General features: G+C 42.7%; 1 protein-coding gene across 1 annotated transcript in view; it reads left to right on the forward strand.

Annotated features, from left to right (window-relative positions):
• The window catches only part of LOC138661753 (cytochrome P450 2B4-like), a 48,954-nt gene extending 34,691 nt beyond the window's left edge, over window positions 1-14,263 (forward strand). Inside the window, exons 5-9 of the mRNA XM_069746647.1 lie at window positions 3,226-3,402; window positions 4,285-4,426; window positions 7,611-7,798; window positions 9,490-9,631; window positions 13,697-14,263. Coding sequence (XP_069602748.1) covers window positions 3,226-3,402; window positions 4,285-4,426; window positions 7,611-7,798; window positions 9,490-9,631; window positions 13,697-13,878 — 831 coding nt within the window. The 3' untranslated portion in view covers window positions 13,879-14,263. The remainder of the gene's footprint in view (window positions 1-3,225; window positions 3,403-4,284; window positions 4,427-7,610; window positions 7,799-9,489; window positions 9,632-13,696) is intronic.
• The last annotated feature ends 7,319 nt before the right edge of the window (window positions 14,264-21,582 follow it).

Below are 21,582 nucleotides of genomic sequence, written 5' to 3' on the forward strand. Positions count from 1 at the left end.
TTACCCCCAGTGTGTCCAGCAATCTGCCACAGTATGTCCAGCATTGCCCCCAGACAGCGTCCAGCAATCTGCCCCAGTGTGTTCAGCAATCTGCCCCAGTGTATCCAGCATATTACCCCCAGTGTGTCCAGCATATTACCCCCAGTGTGTCCAGCAATCTGCCACAGTATGTCCAGCATTGCCCCCAGACAGCGTCCAGCAATCTGCCCCAGTGTGTTCAGCAATCTGCCCCAGTGTATCCAGCATATTACCCCCAGTGTGTCCAGCAATCTGCCCCAGTGTGTCCAGCAATCTGCCCCAGTGTGTCCAGCAATCTGCCCCAGTGTGTCCAGCATTGCCCCAGTGTGACCAGCAATCTGTCCCAGTGTCTGACTCCAGCATATTGCCCCCAGTGTGTCCAGCAATGTGCCCCAGTGTCTCCAGCATATTGCCCCCAGTGTGTCCTCCAGCAATCTGCCCGTGTCTCCAGTATTGCCCCCAGTGTGTCCTCCAGCAATCTGCCCCAGTGTGTCCTCCAGCAATCTGCCCCAGTGTCTCCAGTATTGCCCCCAGTGTCCTCCAGCAATCTGCCCCAGTGTCTCCAGTATTGCCCCCAGTGTGTCCTCCAGCAATCTGCCCAAGTGTCTCCAGTATTGCCCCCAGTGTGTCCTCCAGCAATCTGCCCCAGTGTCTCCAGTATTGCCCCCAGTGTGTCCTCCAGCAATCTGCCCCAGTGTCTCCAGTATTGCCCCCAGTGTGTCCTCCAGCAATCTGCCCCAGTGTCTCCAGTATTGCCCCCAGTGTGTCCTCCAGCAATCTGCCCCAGTGTCTCCAGTATTGCCCCCAGTGTGTCCTCCAGCAATCTGTCCCAGTGTCTCCAGTATTGCCCCCAGTGTGTCCTCCAGCAATCTGCCCCAGTGTCTCCAGTATTGCCCCCAGTGTGTCCTCCAGCAATCTGCCCCAGTGTCTCCAGTATTGCCCCCAGTGTGTCCTCCAGCATTGCCCCCCAGTGTGTCCTCCAGCATTGCCCCCCAGTGTGTTCTCCAGCATTGCCCCAGTGTGTCCTCCAGCATTGCCCCCCAGTGTGTCCGTTAGCTTATCAAAAAAACAAAAAAAAAAAACAGTCTCCTCACCTGTCCGCGCTCCAGGCGGCGAGCTCCTTCCAGCAGCGCACACTCGCTGGCGACTGACAATGACGTCAGACGCCGGCGACGTGTGCGCTGCGGCCGACATCAGCTGCCAGCCTCCAATTGGCTGGCGGCTGTTGTTGTTAACTATTGACGTGCGGGCGCGCGCCCGCACATCAATAGGAAACCGCCGCAGCGCCGGAAGGGGCCCGGTGAGCAGAGGAGAAGGGGCCCAATGCGGGCCCCCTCTCTCTGCCCACCGGATCCGGGGGCACATACATGCCGGCCCGGCGGTGGGCACATTCACAGACGATTAGTGGAGGGTCAATCTGTGCGGCAGCCCAGGGCCCCCCCAGACCACTGGGCCCTGGGCTACCGCCCATATTGACCCTCTGATAATCCGCCCCTGTTTGTGAACCATTCCATTGTAGATTTTGCTTTACGTTTGGGATCATTGTCTTGTTGGAAGACAAATCTCTGTCCCAGTCTCAGGTCTTTTGCAGACTCCAACAGGTTTTCTTCAAGAATGCTCCTGTATTTGGCTCCATCCAACTTCCCATCTATTTTAACCATCTTTCCTGTCCCTGCTGAAGAAAAACAAGCCCAAACCATGATGCTGCCACCACCATGTTTGACAGTGGGGATGGTGCATTCAGGGTGATGAGCTGTGTTGCCTTCACGCCAAACATATCATTTGGCATTGTTGTCAAAAAGTTCGATTTTGGTTTCATATGACCAGAGCACCTTCTTTATTATTATTATTTATTTATATAGCGCCATTAATTCCATGGTGCTGTACATGAGAAAGGGGTTACATATAGAGTTATAGATATCATTTACAGTAAACAAATTTACAGTGACAGACTGGTACAGAGGGGAGAGGACCCTGTCCTTGCGGACTTACATTTTATGGGATAGTGGGGAAGAGACAGAAGGTAGGGGCGAGGCGGCGGCTCTGGCGATGGCGAGGTGGCAGGATGGTTATTGCAGGCTGTAGGCTTTCTTGAAGAGATGGGTGTTTAGGTTCTGTACTTTCTTCCACGTGTTTGTTGTGTCTCCCAGGTGGCTTGTTGCAGATTTTAAGCAACACTTTTTATGGATATCTTTGAGAAATGGCTTTCTTCCTGCCACTCTTTCATAAAGGCCAGAGTTGTGCAATGTACGACTGATTGTTGTCCTATGGACAGACTGTCCCACCTCAGCTGTAGATCTCTGCAGTTCATCCAGAGTGATCATGGGCCTCTTGGCTGCATCTCTGATCAGTCTTCTCCTTGTTTGAGATGAAAGTTTAGAGGGACGTCCGGGTCTTGGTAGGTTTGCAGTGGTATGATACTCCTTCCATTTCAATATGATCGCTTGCACAGTGCTCCTTGGGATGTTTAAGGTTTTGGAAATCATTTTGTATCCAAATCCGGCTTTAAACTTATCCACAACAGTATCACGGACCTGCCTGTTGTGTTCCTTGGTCTTCATGATGCTCTCTGTGCTTCAAAAAGAACCCTGAGGCTATCACAGAGCAGGTGCATTTATACGGAGACTTGATTACACACAGGTGGATTATATTTATCATCATTTTTTCCTTATAGTTTGTAAGCTTGCGAGCAGGGCCCTCACTCCTCTTGGTATCTATTTTGAACTGTGATTTTTGTTATGCTGTAATGTCTTTTGTCTGTGCAAATCCCCTCTAAAATTTGTAAAGTGCTGTGGAATATGTTGACGCTATATAAATAAAATTATTATCATCATCATTAGGCATTTAGGACAACACTGGATCATTCAGAGATCCACAATGAACTTCTGGAGTGAGTTTGCTGCACTGAAAGTAAAGGGGTCGAAAAATATCGCACGCCCCACTTTTCAGTTTTTGAATTTCCACAAAAATTTAAAATGACCAATAAATTTCGTTCAACTTCACAATTGTGTTCCACTTGTTGTTGATTCTTCACCAAAAATTTACATTTGGTATCTTTATGTTTGAAGCATGATATGTGGGAAAAGGTTGAAAAGTTCCAGGGAGCCGAATACTTTCGCAAGCCACTGTAAATTACTTGATGTTAATATGTATTAAAATCATTGTAACTATTTTAGTTTGAATGCCCATTTCTTTTCTTAACTTTAGTTGGTTGAGATGTTTCCCTGGGTCATGCAATATATTCCTGGGAGACACCAGAAGATCTTTACCGGTCTGAAAAAACTCCTTCAGTTTGTGAATAAAAGAGTTGAAATGAACAGAAAAAATCTGGATGAGAATAACCCCCGGAGTTATGTTGATGCCTTTCTCATTAAAATGGAAAAGGTAAATGCAAAGGAGCCGCGTGTACAGGACTCTCCCAGCCGATCACTGCAAAAAATGCAAGCTGCTCAAATCATGACCTTTATACAAAATAAAAAAAACAAACAAAAAAAACAAAACTAGTCATCTTACAGTTTCCACTCTGGTTACTGGATTTTTTTAAGACTTTTAATTCCTGTATTTTCAGGAAGAGTTTTTAGCAGATTCCTTATCAGCAGAGGCAGGATTACGGCAACTGATAACATCTCTACGAATAGCTAAAAATACAGCATCCAATAATCATAATTATCAATGCAGCTGCTTCCTCTTTCTTCAGAAGTATGCAAAAACATATCGACAGGGTATGTTCATTGGGGTTAATATATATGTAAGTTTCCTCAAAAAAAAAACAAGAAATTAAAGTCTAAAAAAAGCTTCAGTGGGCAATGTAAAAATGGTAATGAGGAAAAAAAATTCACAAAATTTGAGAAGAATTGAACATGATAGATTATTTTTTTTGATGACAGTCTCTTTAAGGCAGTTGACAAAACCACTGTCCTTGTCCACTTCATGTACTGCTTCACTGTTCCTCCATAGTCCATAAGGCAAAAATAATCCTTCCATACTTAACTAATGTATCACCCAATTTTGAACTAAATATCTTAATGATGCCATGGCTACTAGTGGAGTTTATTATCCTCTGTCCGGTACACCGTACCCTCGTGGTCATAATGTGACGCCATTCGCTAATATTGTAATGCGATGTAGCAGCAGCACCTAGTAGACATCGCTCATGCAACAGGTGCATCGGCCAAACTCGTAGTGAAACCCAAGTCTTAATATGGCAAAATAATAAAAAGCTGTATTATAATACATATGTAAATGTTTTTCCTCTTTTATACACAGGAAAATATTAATCCCAAAACTGAATTCCATATGAAGAATTTATTGAACAGTACTTTACAGATTTTCTTTGCTGGGGTGGACACCAGCAGCACAACCCTGACCTATTCTCTACTTCTTCTTATGAAATACCCAAACATCCTTGGTAGGTAAATGTGGTGATCCACGAACGAGGTGCCAGATGTTGATAGGTAAATAGGCCAGCTGGGACATGTCGTTCCACTGGCAGCAGATGGTAATGTTACGGTAGCTGAAGTGGTCTGCTGGACCCCTAAATACTTCTCTCGTATCTACAATTGTCAATAGTGGGAGGTTGCATTTATGAAGATTGTAATGACCTCCCAACGGTGCTCCTATAGAGGTAGTGTCTGGTTGCAGATATTGAAGGTACCCATGGTGTTAGTTTAGTTGGAAGCAACCAGAGACACATGTGACCTTGCAAGCATAACACTTTACTGAAGGAATTAAAGGGAACCTGTCACCTGAATTTGGCGGGACCGGTTTTGGGTCATATGGGCGGAGTTTTCAGGTGTTTGATTCACCCTTTCTTTACCCGCTGGCTGCATGCTGGCCGCAATATTGGATTGAAGTTCATTCTCTGTCCTCCGTAGTACACGCCTGCGCAAGGCAAGATTGCCTTGTGCAGGCGTGTACTACGGAGGACAGAGAATGAACTTCAATCCAATATTGCAGCCAGCATGCAGCCAGCGGGTAAGGAATGGGTGAATCAAACACCCGAAAACTCCGCCCATATGACCCAAAACCGGTCCCGCCAAATTCAGGTGACACGTTCCCTTTAACTGCAAACAGTGTCCCTTAAAATCACAGTTCACAGATTAATATACACTTTTGTGTATTTGGCATAAGAGAGGAAATTTCATGTCCTTATGAAGCAGCAGATTTAGGACTTCTCAGGGCTGCTAAAGTACAGTTCACTTCACTTGCTATTGGAAAAATTATTAGAGGAAACTGCAGTCCAAGTATTACTTCTCTAGGAGTAGGAGGGACCTTCATGGTTTGGCTTCCCATAGCACACACTAGTAATACGGAGTTGCTCACAGTTTTAGGCGGTATCGTTCCCTGTTGCCGGGGGTTAGGGACGGCACTGCTGGTCGCGTAGAAGGCATGTTACACCGGTTCCTTCCAGAGGTGCAAGAAGAAAGCAGTAAACAGGAGAGAACTTGTTCAACTTTATCTCTCTTGACTATATGAAGTCCAGACCAAAAAGAAAGAAAAAGTAAGTGGCACCGCTCAACTTATCAGAGAAAATCAGCTTAATGTGGGAAATTTCTAAACAATGGTAGTCCGATCGAGAGACAGGAGGTGCTGGCGTGAAACAAAATGTCCATGTAATCCAAAGAAGGTAGAAGAAACGCAATAGCACTCACCGATCTGTGGCAGTTTAAACGTCCTTTATTAGAACATGCAGTGAGCAATTTTCACGGCTCAAGGGAGGGAGTGAGAGGAGGAGTGCGACAGGCAAGACGACGACGGCCGTTTCGTGCTAACACCAAGCGCTTCCATGGGTCTGTGGAAGCGCTTGGTGTTAGCGTGAAACGGCCATCGTCGTCTTGCCTGTCGCACTCCTCCTCTCACTCCCTCCCTTGAGCCGTGAAAATTGCTTGCTGCATGTTCTAATAAAGGATGTTTAAACTGCCACAGATCGGTGAGTGCTTTTGCGTTTCTTCTACCTTCTTTGACTATATGAAGCTTTACTCCTTTGTGGAGGTAACTATATGAAGTACGATGTCCTCTCAAGGTGGAGTGGAATAGAGATTCTGGGAGTAGTAATGATTCCTACATCTCCTGGTCTAGACTAGACAGTACCGGCCGTTGAGGTTTCAGCTCTCTGATAGTCACTTGGACATGCACATGAAAAGGGTTTTAAGATAAAAAAAATAAAGCTTATAGTCCTTCACAAACTTCTAAGCGCTAAATGGAAACAGGTTTCAGCACAAATGAATAACAAAATAATCCCATCTTTGAGGAAGGCAAAATAAATCAAACAATCTCAATAACTTGCTGTCATAGTAACCTTTCACATGATCCACCATGAATTGTTTTTCTCCAGCCTCAGCACCAACATACTCTGAGCTGGTCCAGGTGCCTTTTATTTGGACTGCAAGATTGAGACTCAAGTATGGGGTGTTCCTTAATACTGGACCCAGAATTTACTCAAACTACTCAATAACCTAGTGATACTGGAACAGACTTCCCATAATTTACATCACCGAGGCCAGCCACTTCAGTGACACATGCACATTGTCAACCACTTTATCTGACACCTTCTTCCACAGTTTACAGGAAGTGTCTCAGAACTGAGCTGGGAGGCTCCTTCCAGCCATTGTAAGGTAACTTGTTGTGAAGAGATAGGTATTCAATCTTTCATATACATGAATCAGCCAGTAGATGACCAAAAAGTGCAAACCTCAATGCATATTTATCAATCTTCAGTGTTCACAGATACGGCGCATTATACACCGTCTAACTGACAATGGGCAAAATAATTTTGGCACACTAAAACAGATCTAGTGCAACTTGACAACAACTTTACTCAGTAGTAATAGAATGGGTACCAAGATACCACAAAAAGACCTTTGTAATATATTCATTGTATGTATTAGACTAGATATTGACACATTAAAGGGGGTGATTGTATCAGGTTAGCTGCCAGCTATACCTAAGTGATGTCAGTTCCGTCTTCCTGACCGGATAAAAGGAACAATGTACACTTGCTGTCTGTGAGGATGCAGGAGACCATTCCTCTTCTGCCCTCTATTGATATGGAACTCTCTGGCAACTAGAAACTGCACAACTTATAGCAACACACTCTGGCATTTAAGAAACTGAATTAGGTCATGTGCACACTTTGAGTATTTGGTGAGTTCTTTGCCTTAGTATTTGTAAGCCAAAACCAGGAGTGGGTAAAATAAAATTCGGAGGTGGTGACGTGTTTCTATTCTACTTTTCGTCTGATTGCTCCACTCCTGGTTTTGACAACTGGTGCCTTAATACCTTTTGCCCATCATCTGGATCCAAGCTATTATTGCCAGTGTGTCTCTGATGAAATTATGTAAAAAAAAAACTACATGCTTTAAAATTATATAATTGAGGACATTTTCCATGAGATTTGGCAACCATAGTTTTTCTATAAATTCCAGAATCTTCTTAGCTCGTATCTTTTCAGCAGAAATCCAATCCCAGGATCAAAAATATTACATTTACTTTTTTGGACTGAGATACTGTCTAGGTGTAGCTCTGGTTTTTAAGGTAGAAAAGAGTAGGTCATGAAATATGTATCATTTATCATTATTTCCCATTACAATTAGAAAAAATCCACAAAGAGATTGACCAAGTGATTGGTCGGGACCGATACCCCAAGATGCAAGACAGGAGACAGATGCCATTCACTGATGCTGTTATTCATGAAATACAACGATTCATAGATTTGATCCCAATGGGTGCACCACGGAAAACGACAAAAGACATTACATTCAGAGGGTACTCCATTCCTAAGGTGAATATCTCAAATACACTGACAAACAAAAGTGTAACAATGTTTTGAACTTCTGACTTTCAAGCTTCATATCTCACCATCCACTACTGCTTTGAACGTGACACTAACATCATTTTTTAGACAATCATCTTGGCTATCTCATACAAAAATTTGACTTGCAAGTATTTAGCATATGATTAGTTATGCAGCTTCTTGTCACGTAACTGTAGTGTTACCGTTTTGCTTCTAAAAATCTAAATTTTTATTTTTATTATATTATTATTTTGAAAATCCACTTTTGTCTTTCAACACTGCCTGAATCCTTTTGGGCATGCTCTTGATCAGATTCAAGCATACAGTTTGTCTACCAACATCTAATTCCCAGGTCTCTTCTACAGAATCTCCAAATTGGTGCATACTGGATGTCTTGCTTGGGAAAGTATACAGTTTTTCCTTTAACCTCTACCCACCCTTCAACTCTACCCCTAAGTGTTCAATTGAGTTGAGGTCTGGGAACTGTCCAATCCAGCACCTCTAATTCTTTGTGATTGAATAATTTCTTCACCAATCTTGAAGTATGCTTCAGCTCATTGTCCTGCGGGAACACTATGTTGTCCTTTTCATACACATAGTACTCGAGTGTATGAAGTAACTAATCTTGTAGGATACTCACATACAGCTTAGCATTGAGGTCACCATCAATCCTGGTCAAGTATCCATTGCCTTTGGCTGTCAACCCAACCCCATATTCTCAGGCTTCCTCCACTGAACTTGACAGTTCCTTCAATTTCTCTGTTATCCCTTTTTACCGTTCCTTCTTTCAGACTCATTTGCACCCATCAAAGCTTAGTCTATTGATGTTTATCTCATCTCTAAAATCACTCGTTTGCAATCTTCTACTGTCCACTTTTCATACTTTTTTGCAAACTGGAGCCGATGCTTGTTTTGATGACATTGAAGTCGAGGCTTCTTCACTTTTTTTCAAGCCATCATTCCAGACTTGTGTAATGTGGATCTCACGGTGTTTGCATGGACGCCTGTGACCTCACTATTACGAAGCATACGGGCCACCTCCATTGTCGTGTTTGTCACGGGAGAACTGATAGATCTTTTAATGACTGATATTTTGCCTTGAAGTCCACCTCTTGGCTTTTGAAAAGATAGATGGACTTCATTTCACATTCTTCCAACTGTTTTGCCACTCACATAATGCTGTTTGGAAATTTTCTTGGGCAAAAGGCTACTGTTGATGAGCTGGATGATGTGATTTCTCTTTTTTTGGTAAATCTTCTTCATGGCCGATACTTGATTTGAACCAATGACTTTTTACTTGGGAGTCAGCCTAATAATACACTGAGCTATTGGGAATGTGAAAAAAGGTTGTATTTTGTAGTATACAAGAGCAAAATCATAATAATGCAGTGACATGACAAGAATCTGCATGACCTAATCATATGCTGAATAATTGCAAGTCAAATTTATGCATGAGATAGCCAAGATGATTGTCTATAAAATGATAGTAGTCTCATGTTCAAAACAGGTGAGATATGGAACCTGAAAGTCAAAAGTTCAAAACATTGTTACTCTTTTGGTTTTCAGTGTTCAAATGTTTACTTTTACATTTCACTTTGGTTAAATATAAAAACGTTTGGGTAGGCTGTTATGGGTTGTCCTACATAAGCTATACTGTCTGTTTTTTTTTTTTTTTCCAGAACACCAATGTATATCCAGTGTTGACCTCTGTGCTGAAAGACCCTACCCACTTTCCATACCCAAATGAATTCAACCCCCAAAATTTTCTGGATGACCATGATGAATTTAAAAAGAATGACGCCTTCATCCCTATGGCTGCTGGTATGTTTTATATATAATTTAAGCATCTTGCAGGGTAAAGTAGAACTTATGAGGCTTTCTGGAGTCTGTTATCATTATAGCTTAGGTTTGAGTTAAGGAGTAGCTGGGATTCTTCTGTGTAAAAAAATAATTTTGGGCTGAGATTGAGAATTTCCACATTTGCTAAAAACTTAAAGGATTCTGTGCTAAATGTCCTTACTTATTTTTCAATAGGTATGAAATTTGCATCTCCAAGAGAGATCATGTCATATGCACAGTAACTTCAATGTTCTTCGATGTTCTTCAATGTTCTGATATGTCTCTCTGAATTAACTACTGTCTGGTTGAGAAGAGGGCAATGTTTAACACATGCCCATTGGGCTGTAGTCAGATGGCAGTATGAATTAGACTGAGATCAGACTGCAATGCACAGACTAGATGCTGGTCTGATTTATACGGCCATCTGACTGCAGCATATGCTGCTCATTCATAGCATTCATTATTCAGACATATCTTGAAATGCCGGCTGGGGACCATAGAGATGGTCCTCACTATTTGGCTTCTCTAATCGATTAACGGGTCTCTACTTTTGTACACATGGACAATCACTCTAGTCAGGTCTCTCCCTGTTGGCTCCTGCTGGCTTTTAAAATTATGTTCTCTCTAAGGCGTTAGAGCTTTTCAGAATAAGATATACCTGCCTGCAATCACGTATCCATGCTCAAATTTATGCTGCCCATGGTTTGGGCAGCATTAATCTAGTGACGGGTTCCCTTGAACTACAGTATGTCTCAAAACGTCTATCTGTCCCCATCCGAGAGCATCATAAAGTAAAATCGTAAACCCAGATTTCAGCACTGGGTCACGAACTTAACTCATTGCTGTAGTTTTCATAACAAATCACTCTTTTTTCCGCTGCTGCTCTGCTAGTGTTTTCAAAGATGGACTTGTAGTTTGTCATTCTCCATATTCATGAGCTCTAACTATCCTTATCGCTCACCACTAGTGTTGAGCATTCCGATACCGCAAGTATCGGGTATCGGCCGATATTTACGGTATCGGAATTCCGATACCGAGTTCCGATATTTTTGCGATATCGGGATCAGGATGAATATTCATGTGTAAAATAAAGAATAAAAATAAAAAATATGGATATACTCACCCTCGGACGCGCCCTGCTTGTAACCGCTGCAACCGGCAGCCTCCGTTCCTAAGAATGAGCGAGTGAAGGACCTGCGATGACGTCACGGCTTGTGATTGGTCGCGTGAGCAGTCACATGAGCGGTCATGTGACCAATCACAAGCCGCGACGTCATCGAAGGTCCTTCACCCGCTCATTCTTAGGAACGGAGGCTGCTGGTTACACCGCTAAGGTCCAGGGTCCGCCGGAGGGGTGAGTATATCCATATTTTTTATTTTTATTCTTTACTTTTTACATGAATATGGATCCCAGGGCCTGAAGGAGAGTTTCCTCTCCTTCAGACCCTGGGACCCATTCCAGGATACATTCCGATATTTGTGTCCCATTGACTTGTATTGGTATCGGTATCGGCGATATCCGATACTTTCAAATATCGGAAGGTATCGCTCAACACTACTCACCACAGATTGACCGCTTTCTATCCATGTGCAATGTTGGCGGAAAGCTTTCAATCATTGGAAACAGTCATACAGAGCTTATCATTGAGAGTACTACCAGAGATGCAGCAAATATACAGTCATCTTATCAAAATTAGAGCAAGAAACCCTAAATGGTTCAGGCTGGGAAATGGAACTGGTTTAGGTAAGAACAGAGCCAAAAACCTGGCACCATTTAGGTTTGCGACCAACAAAAAAAAATGATGAGGTTTTACTCTCTGAATGTGATGTGACAAAAGCTGAAGTGGATCTTTCAGGAATGTGAGATGTAGGCTCAAAATGACACCAGTAGCACAGTGTAAACAATTGATGAGTATTAGGGAGTTTACAAATGGAAATAAAACATACAAGTTTGTATGACTTTAACACTCCTTTTATAAAATAGTGCTCAGTTTTGAAACATAACAGAATATATTCTAAATTACAGACCTAGAATGTTTGACCGATGTTTGAGGTGCACCATCTAGCGTAGCCAGCTTCTAAATCTGATAAAACTTAACCTTTAATTTATATGATAAAAAGACAAGATCTTTTACCCTCACACTGGGACACTTATCATTAGGGTTGAGCGACCTTTACTTTTATAGGATCGGGTCGGGTTTCACGAAACCCGACTTTTTCAAAAGTCGGGTCGAGTGAAATCGGCCGATCCTATAAAAAAGTCGGGGTCGGCCGAAACCCGAAACCCAATGCAGTGCGTTGGGTTTCCTTGGTTCCCAGGGTCTGAAGGAGAGCAAACTCTCCTTCAGGCCCTGCGATCCATATTTTAGTGTAAAATAAAGAATTAAAATAAAAAATATCGCTATACTTACCCTCTGACGCGCCCTGGTACTAACCGGGAACCTTCCTCCTTCGAATCAGCGCTTCCAAGACCTTGTGGTGACGTCGCGGCTTGTGATTGGTCGCGCGACCGCCCATGTGACCGCTCGCGCGACCAATCAGAAGCCGTGATGTCACCGAAGGTCCTTCAAGCGCTGATTCTTAGGAAGGAAGGCTGTCGGAAAGAAGCAGGGCGCGTCCGAGGGTGAGTATATTCCTATTAGGTATATACTCACCCTCGGACGCACCCTGCTTCTTTCCGACAGCCTTCCTTCCTAAGAATCAGCGCTTGAAGGACCTTCGGTGACGTCACGACTTCTGATTGGTCGCGCGAGCGGTCACATGGGCGGTCGCGCGACCAATCACAAGCCGCGACGTCACCACAAGGTCTTGGAAGCGCTGATTCGAAGGAGGAAGGTTCCCGGTTAGTACCAGGGTGCTTCAGAGGGTAAGTATTGCGATATTTTTTATTTTAATTCTTTATTTTACACTTAAATCTGAATTCCGATACCAATTCCAGATATCTTAAACATATCGGGAATCGGTATCGGAATTCCGATTCCAGATTCAGAAGATCGCCGACTTCATGGCCGACCCCACACTGGGGTCGGGTCGGGTTTCATGAAACCCAACCTTGCCAAAAGTCGGCGACTTCTGAATATTACCGACCCGTTTCGCTCAACCCTACGTATCATATAGGAAGGTCAGACCTGCCACTGCAGGTGACCTTTATGAACCTGAACTATTTCCCCTGATGAACCCCCTGAACAGGGGAGGAAACACGTTGGGAAAGGAAGATACTACTCAGGGAGGCTATACTTGTCATGGGCACCGTGTAGTAGATCTATACTTGGGTACTGCCATTGTCATGGAGGGAGTCTTTTTGCACAGGGCACGACAGGGAAGTCAGACCCCGAGACCCCCCCCCCCATATTTTTTCCTCTCATTACTTCAATTTCACCTGTCCTGATCCTTTATGAATGGTGGAAAATCAGGAAATAACAATTGGGTGAGATTGTACCATTTTATTTCATGCACTGGTATTTTTGAGCACTTTATAATTTTATGTATTATTTATTTATTGTCTTTTTAGCATATAAATTAAAGGTTAAGTTTTATCAGATTTAGAAGCTGTCTATGCTAGATGGTGGATATATGTACTAGTCAGAGTAATTTAGAGCAAACTGCTCAGATTTGAATTGCTGAGTATACGATGCTTGTGGTGCCAAAAGGTGGACATTGACTTTTAGCTTAGACCATGACTGCTGTCAGCTACTCCTTTCCCACCTTGTGCTAGAAATAACTCGTGCCCTGGTTTATTATAGATGTTGAGTTGGATTATTATTAGTGATGAGCGAATATACTCGTTACTCGAGATTTCTCGAGCACGCATGGGGGTCCTCCGAGTATTTTTTAGTGCTCGGAGATTTAGTTTTTCTTGCCGCAGCTGAATGATTTACATCTGTTAGCCAGCATGAGTACATGTGGGGGTTGCCTGTTTGCCAGGGAATCCCCACATGTACTTATGCTGGCTAACATGCGTGCTCAAGAAATCTCGAGTAATGAGTATATTCGCTCATCACTAATTATAATGTTGTGACCTGTGCTTTTTGTTTTCTTTCTGCTCAGGTAAGAGGATTTGCTTAGGAGAAAACCTGGTTCGAGTTGAGATATTTATCATTTTAATCACCGTATTACAAAACTTCAACTTGAAATCGCCGGTTCCTCTGGAAGACTTGGATATCACTCCAGAGATTTCTGGCTTGGGAAACTTTCCCAAACTGTTCAAACTTGCCTTTATTCCTCGTTAAGCATTAAAGGGAAAGTATCATCAGAAAATGACTTGGTATAAATTACACTTTTGCTTATCCCTTATAGGAAGCAGTCATTTTTCATTTTTGTAATTTCATTTTTTTTTCCCCTTTGTCCAAACACCATTACTTTTTTTTAGTCCATCATCATAGCCGTATGAGGGCTTCATTTTTTTATTCTGAAAAACAGAAAAACAATGAAGAAATGGATAAAAAATGTAATTATTCCATTTTTTTTTTAGTTTAATTTTTAGAGCATTCAATATGAATTAAAAATGACCTGGTAACATTTATTCCCCAGATCAGTTTCTTTAAAGTTCCCAAACTTGTATATTTGTATGCAAAATTGTACAAAACATTTGCAAAAATAAAAAATTTGATGTGATCTGTGTTGCCATTTTTTGAGTCCCATATTCCTTATTTTTTTTTCCATTAATGAAGCTGTGGAGGGAGGCTTGTTTTTATATGCCTTGAAGTTGTTTGTAATGGTACTATTTTCGGGTCCATGCAATGTTTTGATCGCTTTTTATTGCATTATATGGAAGAAGTGCGCCGACCAAAAGAGGGCAATTTTGGCATTTCAATTTTTTCCTTTAGGTTAGTGCCCACTTAAATCGTCGTGACAATACAACATTGGATGTCCTTTATGGGACTATGACTCATTGGCCCCTATAGCAATCCCATCACCATGGGGTTAAAAGCCTGAAAATATGACCCCCTGTGATCATGCCCCTTAAATGATGTGGTCAAGATTTGAATGTGGCATTGAAGTGACTAATCAAACAAACAGTGCTGTTAGTGGCCCACTCCATGACATAATAGTACATCACAGTGCTGGAAGAGATTCTTTGTTTTCCCATGTCACTGTAATATATAATATAATATAATATATATAGCACAGACCAAAAGTTTGGACACACCTTCTCATTTAAAGATTTTTCTGTATTTTCATGACTATAAAAATTGTACGTTCACACTGAAGGCATCAAAACTATGAATTAACACATGTGGAATTATATACGTAACAAAAAAGTATAAAAAACTGAAAATATGTCTTATATTCTAGGTTCTTCAAAGTAGCCACCTTTTGCTTTGATGACTTCTTTGCACACTCTTGGCATTCTCTTGATGAGCTTCAAGAGGTAGTCACCGAGAACGGTCTTCCAAAAATCTAGAAGGAGTTCTCAGAGATGCTTAGCACTTGTTGGCTCTTTTGCCAAACGAGAAGTTGTGTCCAAACTTTTGGTCTGTACTGTGTATATTTGTGTGTATGTGTGCGTGTATATACATACACATATATATATATATATATATATACTCAAAAAAATAAAGGAAACACTAAAATCCCACATCCTAGATGTAACTGAATGGAATATTCCAGTTGTAAATCTTTATTCATTACAAAGTGGAATATGTTGAGAATAATAAAACCTAAAAATTATCAACGTAAATCACAACTAATATCCCACGGAGGTCTGGAGTTGGAATGATGCTCAAAATCAAAGTGGAAAATGAATATACAGGCTTTTCCAACTTCAGTGGAAATGCCTCAAGACAAGGAAATGATGCTCAGTAGTATGTGTGGCCTCCACATGCCTGCATAACCTCCCTACAATGCCTGGGCATGCTCCTGATGAGGCAGCGGATGGTCTCCTGAGGGATCACCTCCCTGACCTGGACTAAAGCATCCACCAACACCTGGACAGTCTGTGGTGCAACTTGACATTGGTGGATGGTGCGAGACATGATGTCCCAGATGTGTTCAATCGGATTCAGGTCTGGGGAATGGGCGGGCCAGTCTATAGCTTCAATGCCTTCATCTTGCAGGAACTGCTGACACACTCCAGCCACATAAGGTCTGGCATTGTCCTGCATTAGGAGGAACCCAGGGCCTACCGCACCAGCATATGATCTCACAATGGGTCTGAGGATCTCATCTCGGCACCTAATGGCAGTTAGGCTACCTCTGGTGAGCACATGGAGGGCTGTACAGCCCTCCAAAGAAATGCCACCCCACACCATTACAGACCCACTGCCAAACCGGTCATGCTGAAGGATGTTGCAGGCAGCAGATCGCTCTCCCCAGCGTCACCAGACTCTGTCACGTCTGTCACATGTGCTCAGTGTGAACATGCTTTCGTCTATGAAGAGCTAATTTGCCAATCCTGGTGTTCTGTGGCAAATGCCAAGCGTCCTGCATGGTGATGGGCTGTGAGCACATCCCCCATCTGTGGACGTTATGCACTCAGACCATCATCATGGAGTCGGTTTCTAACCATTTGTGCAGACACATGCACATTTGTGGCCTGCTGGATGTCATTTTGCAGGGCTCTGGCAGCGCTCCTCCTGTTCCTCCTTGCACAAAGGCTGAGGTAACAGTCCTGCTGCTGGGTTGTTGTCCTGCTGCTGGGTTGTTGCCCTCAAAACCAAACCTTCTTGCCACAGCTCGCATTGGTGTACCATCTTAGATGAGCTGCACTACCTGAGCCACTTGTGTGGGTTGTAGAGTCCGTCTCATGCTACCACAAGTGTGAAAGCACAACCAACCTTCAAAAGTGATGAAAACATCAGCCAGAAAGCACTGGTACTGAGATGTGGTCTGTGGTCCCCACCTGCAGAACCACTCCTTTATTGAGTGTCTTGATAATTGCCAATAATTTCCATCTGTTGTCTATTCCATTTGCACAACAGCATGTGAAATTTATTGTCAAACAGTGCTGCTTCCTAAGTGGACAGTTTAATTTCACAGAAGCTTGATTTACTTGGGGTTATATTCTGTTGTTTAAGTGTTCCCTTTATGTTTTTGAGCAGTGTGTGTGTGTGTGTGTGTGTGTGTGTGTGTGTGTATATATATATATATATATATATATATACATATATTCCATGATTGCTGAGGCAGTAGCATAGATCAGTTATAATCAACAAGAATGGAACAGACGGCACTAGAGCGTATACGAAATCTGACAGACAGGACTGATGGCGGACAAATGAAACCAGGTATTCACGAATGCTTGCGGGCTGCGGTGCTCAGCATAATAAGAGAGAACACATAATCCAAAATAGCCAAAGCAGAAAAATATGCGGCACTCACCCCAATCTGGCAGTGGAAATCGTGAATTTTATTGGAGAAAATGAAAGAAAAACGTCCGTCAGGACATCGGGTACAAAGGAGGGTGCGGTGTTGGAGTGTGGACGACGGCCGTTTCGCACACACAGGTGCTTCGACGGGTCCAGCTACTAGATTACTGCACGTCATTTCCTTTTAAAGGATCTATGACATGTATACATAGACAAGATGTGAATAAACATAAAAATATAAATAACTGTGACAATATGTGGCTTATACATAAGTAATCTACATACAGATTGATAGAACTGCAGGAATTATACAATTATACGATCTAACAATATATAGTGACGTATATATTATCATTATATTTGAAGAATTTTTTTAGAAAATATATTAGTACTTTAACCTCTAAGATTTACAAAAAGACAGAGAAATCTAATCTGTCATTTAGTCCGATAGGTCCCTGTGCGTTAGAATTTAAGATCCATTTGGCTTCTTTTTGTAGTAAGATTTTATTTTGATCTCCTCCTTGCGGAGGATATTTAACTACTTCTATGCCAGCAAAACTAAGCGCCTCAGGATTTGCATCATGTTTTTCTCTCATGTGTTCAATTAGTCTCAGGCAACCTTTACCTGTTTTTATAGAATTATAATGTTCTTTGAACCTGGTGATTAACGGTCTTATTGTTTTTCCGATATAAAAATATCGGCAGGGGCAAAATAGAACATAAATAACAAACCTACTTTTGCAAGATATGAAATCTTTTACTGAATGAAAAATAGAACCTATATGTAAAGGATTTTTTGTAATGTGTAGGTGACAAAATCTACAATTGCCGCATTTATGGTTTCCGGCTGGGGCATTATTAGATAACCAGATATTTCTGGGCACTGTAATTTTATTATGCACTAATAAATCTGCCAAATTATGAGCTCGTTCATAAGCAAACCTTGGAGCATTATTACAAATTAATGTATTACAATTTGTAATGTATTACAAATTAAAGTGCCCAGAAATATCTGGTTATCTAAAAATGCCCCAGCCGGAAACCATAAATGCGGCAATTGTAGATTTTGTCACCTACACATTACAAAAAATCCTTTACATATAGGTTCTATTTTTCATTCAGTAAAAGATTTCATATCTTGCAAAAGTAGGTTTGTTATTTATGTTCTATTTTGCCCCTGCCGATATTTTTATATCGGAAAAACAATAAGACCGCTAATCACCAGGTTCAAAGAACATTATAATTCTATAAAAACAGGTAAAGGTTGCCTTAGACTAATTGAACACATGAGAGAAAAACATGATGCAAATCCTGAGGCGCTTAGTTTTGCTGGCATAGAAGTAGTTAAATATCCTCCGCAAGGAGGAGATCAAAATAAAATCTTACTACAAAAAGAAGCCAAATGGATCTTAAATTCTAACTCACAGGGACCTATCGGACTAAATGACAGATTAGATTTCTCTGTCTTTTTGTAAATCTTAGAGGTTAAAGTACTAATATATTTTCTAAAAAAGAAATTCTTTAAATATAATGATAATATATACGTCACTATATATTGTTATAGATCGTATAATTGTATAATTCCTGCAGTTCTATCAATCTGTATGTAGATTACTTATGTATAAGCCACATATTGTCACAGTTACTTATATTTTTATGTTTATTCACATCTTGTCTATGTATACACGTCATAGATCCTTTAAAAGGAAATGACGTGCAGTAATCTAGCAGCTGGACCCGTCGAAGCACCTGTGTGTGCGAAACGGCCGTCGTCCACACTCCAACACCGCACCCTCCTTTGTACCCGATGTCCTGACGGACGTTTTTCTTTCAGTTTCTCCAATAAAATTCACGATTTCCACTGCCAGATTGGGGTGAGTGCCGCATATTTTTCTGCTTTGGCCATTTTGGACTATGTGTTCTCTCTTATTATGCTGAGCACCGCAGCCCGCAAGCCTTCGTGAATACCTGGTTTCATATGTCCGCCATCAGTCCTGTCTGTCAGATTTCGTATTCGCTCTAGTGCCGTCCGTTCCATTCTTGTTGATTATAACTATTCAATTACTTGTTGCTAGTGGACTGAGCACAGAACACAGTGATACGTGTTATGACCTGGTGGTAAGGACAATAATGGACCTGGTGGTTAAGAGCACACGGAATGACCTGATAGTTACTAATAATATAGGACGAGCTCTGAGACGTGGGAACTCTGCTGACCGCAATCCCTAATCCTATCACACACACTAGAAATAGCCGTGGATTGCTCCTAACGCTCCCTATGCAACTCGACACAGCCTAAGAAACTAGCTAGCCCTAAAGATAGAAAAACAAAGCCTACCTTGCCTCAGAGAAATTCCCCAAAGGAAAAGGCAGCCCCCCACATATAATGACTGTGAGTAAAGATGAAAATTACAAACACAGAGATGAAATAGATTTAGCAAAGTGAGGTCCGACTTACTGAACAGACAGAGGATAGGAAAGGTAACTTTGCGGTTAGCACAAAAAACTACAAAAAGACCACGCAGAGGGCGCAAAAAGACCCTCCGCACCGACTCACGGTGCGGAGGCGCTCCCTCTGCGTCCCAGAGCTTCCAGCAAGCAAGACAAAAATCAAAATAGCAAGCTGGACAGAAAAATAGCAAAACAGAGAAAAACAAGCAGGAACTTAGCTTCTGCTGAGAAGACAGGTCACAAGAACGATCCAGGAGAGAACTAGACCAATACTGGAACATTGACAGGTGGCATGGAGCAATGATCTAAGTGGAGTTAAATAGAGCAGCCAGCTAACGAATTAACCTCGTCACCTGTGGAAGGAAACTCAGAAGCAGCAGCTCCACTCACAACCACCAGAGGAAGCCCATGGACAGAACCAGTCGAAGTACCATTCATGACCACAGGAGGGAGCTCGACAACAGAATTCACAACGGTACCCCCCCTTGAGGAGGGGTCACCGAACCCTCACCAGAGCCCCCAGGCCGACCAGGCCGAGCCAAATGAAAGGCACGAACCAGTTCGGCAGCATGAACATCGGAGGCAAAGACCCAGGAATTATCTTCCTGACCATAACCCTTCCACTTGACCAGGTACTGGAGTTTCCGTCTCGAAATACGAGAATCCAAAATCTTCTCCACCACATACTCCAACTCCCCCTCAACCAACACCGGGGCAGGAGGATCAACGGATGGAACCACAGGCGCCACGTATCTCCGCAACAATGTCCTATGGAACACATTATGGATGGCAAAAGAAACTGGAAGGGTCAAACGAAACGACACAGGATTGAGAACCTCAGAAATTTTATATGGACCAATGAAACGAGGCTTAAACTTAGGAGAGGAAACCTTCATAGGAACATAACGAGACGACAACCAAACCAAATCCCCAACACGAAGTCGGGGACCCACACAGCGCTGGCGGTTAGCGAAACGTTGAGCCTTCTCCTGGGACAATGTCAAATTGTCCACCACATGAGTCCAAATCTGCTGCAACCTATCCACCACAGTATCTACACCAGGACAGTCCGAAGACTCAACCTGCCCTGAAGAGAAACGAGGATGGAACCCAGAATTGCAGAAAAACGGCGAATCCAAAGTAGCCGATCTGGCCCGATTATTAAGGGCGAACTCAGCCAAAGGCAAAAAGGACACCCAATCATCCTGATCAGCAGAAACAAAGCATCTCAGATATGTTTCCAAAGTCTGATTAGTTCGTTTGGTTTGGCCATTTGTCTGAGGATGGAAAGCCGAGGAAAAAGACAAATCAATGCCCATCCTAGTACAAAAGGCTCGCCAAAACCTCGAAACAAGCTGGGAACCTCTGTCAGAAACGATGTTCTCCGGAATGCCATGTAAATGAACCACATGCTGGAAAAACAATGGCACCAAATCAGAGGAGGAAGGCAATTTAGACAAGGGTACCAAATGGACCATCTCAGAGAAGCGATCACAAACCACCCAAATGACCGACATCTTTTGAGAGACAGGAAGATCCGAAATAAAATCCATAGAGATATGCGTCCAGGGCCTCTTTGGGACCGGCAAGGGCAAAAGCAACCCACTGGCACGAGAACAGCAGGGCTTAGCCCGAGCACAAGTCCCACAGGACTGCACAAAAGAACGCACATCCCGCGACAGACGGCCACCAAAAGGATCTAGCCACCAAATCTCTGGTACCAAAGATTCCAGGATGACCAGCCAACACCGAACGATGAACCTCAGAGATAACTCTACTAGTCCATTTATCAGGGACAAACAGTTTCTCCGCTGGGCAACAGTCAGGTCTATCAGCCTGAAATTTTTGCAGCACCCGCCGCAAATCAGGGGAGATGGCAGACAAAATTACCCCCTCTTTGAGAATACCCGCCGGCTCAGGAACACCCGGAGAGTCGGGCACAAAACTCCTTGACAGGGCATCAGCCTTCACATTCTTAGAGCCTGGAAGGTACGAAACCACAAAATCAAAACGGGAGAAAAATAGCGACCAACGAGCCTGTCTAGGATTCAACCGTTTGGCAGACTCGAGATAAGTCAAATTCTTGTGATCCGTCAAGACCACCACGCGATGCTTGGCTCCTTCAAGCCAATGACGCCACTCCTCGAATGCCCACTTCATGGCCAACAACTCTCG

The sequence above is a fragment of the Ranitomeya imitator genome, chromosome 2, assembly GCF_032444005.1.
Source record: "Ranitomeya imitator isolate aRanImi1 chromosome 2, aRanImi1.pri, whole genome shotgun sequence".
NCBI classification, from domain to species: domain Eukaryota; kingdom Metazoa; phylum Chordata; class Amphibia; order Anura; family Dendrobatidae; genus Ranitomeya; species Ranitomeya imitator.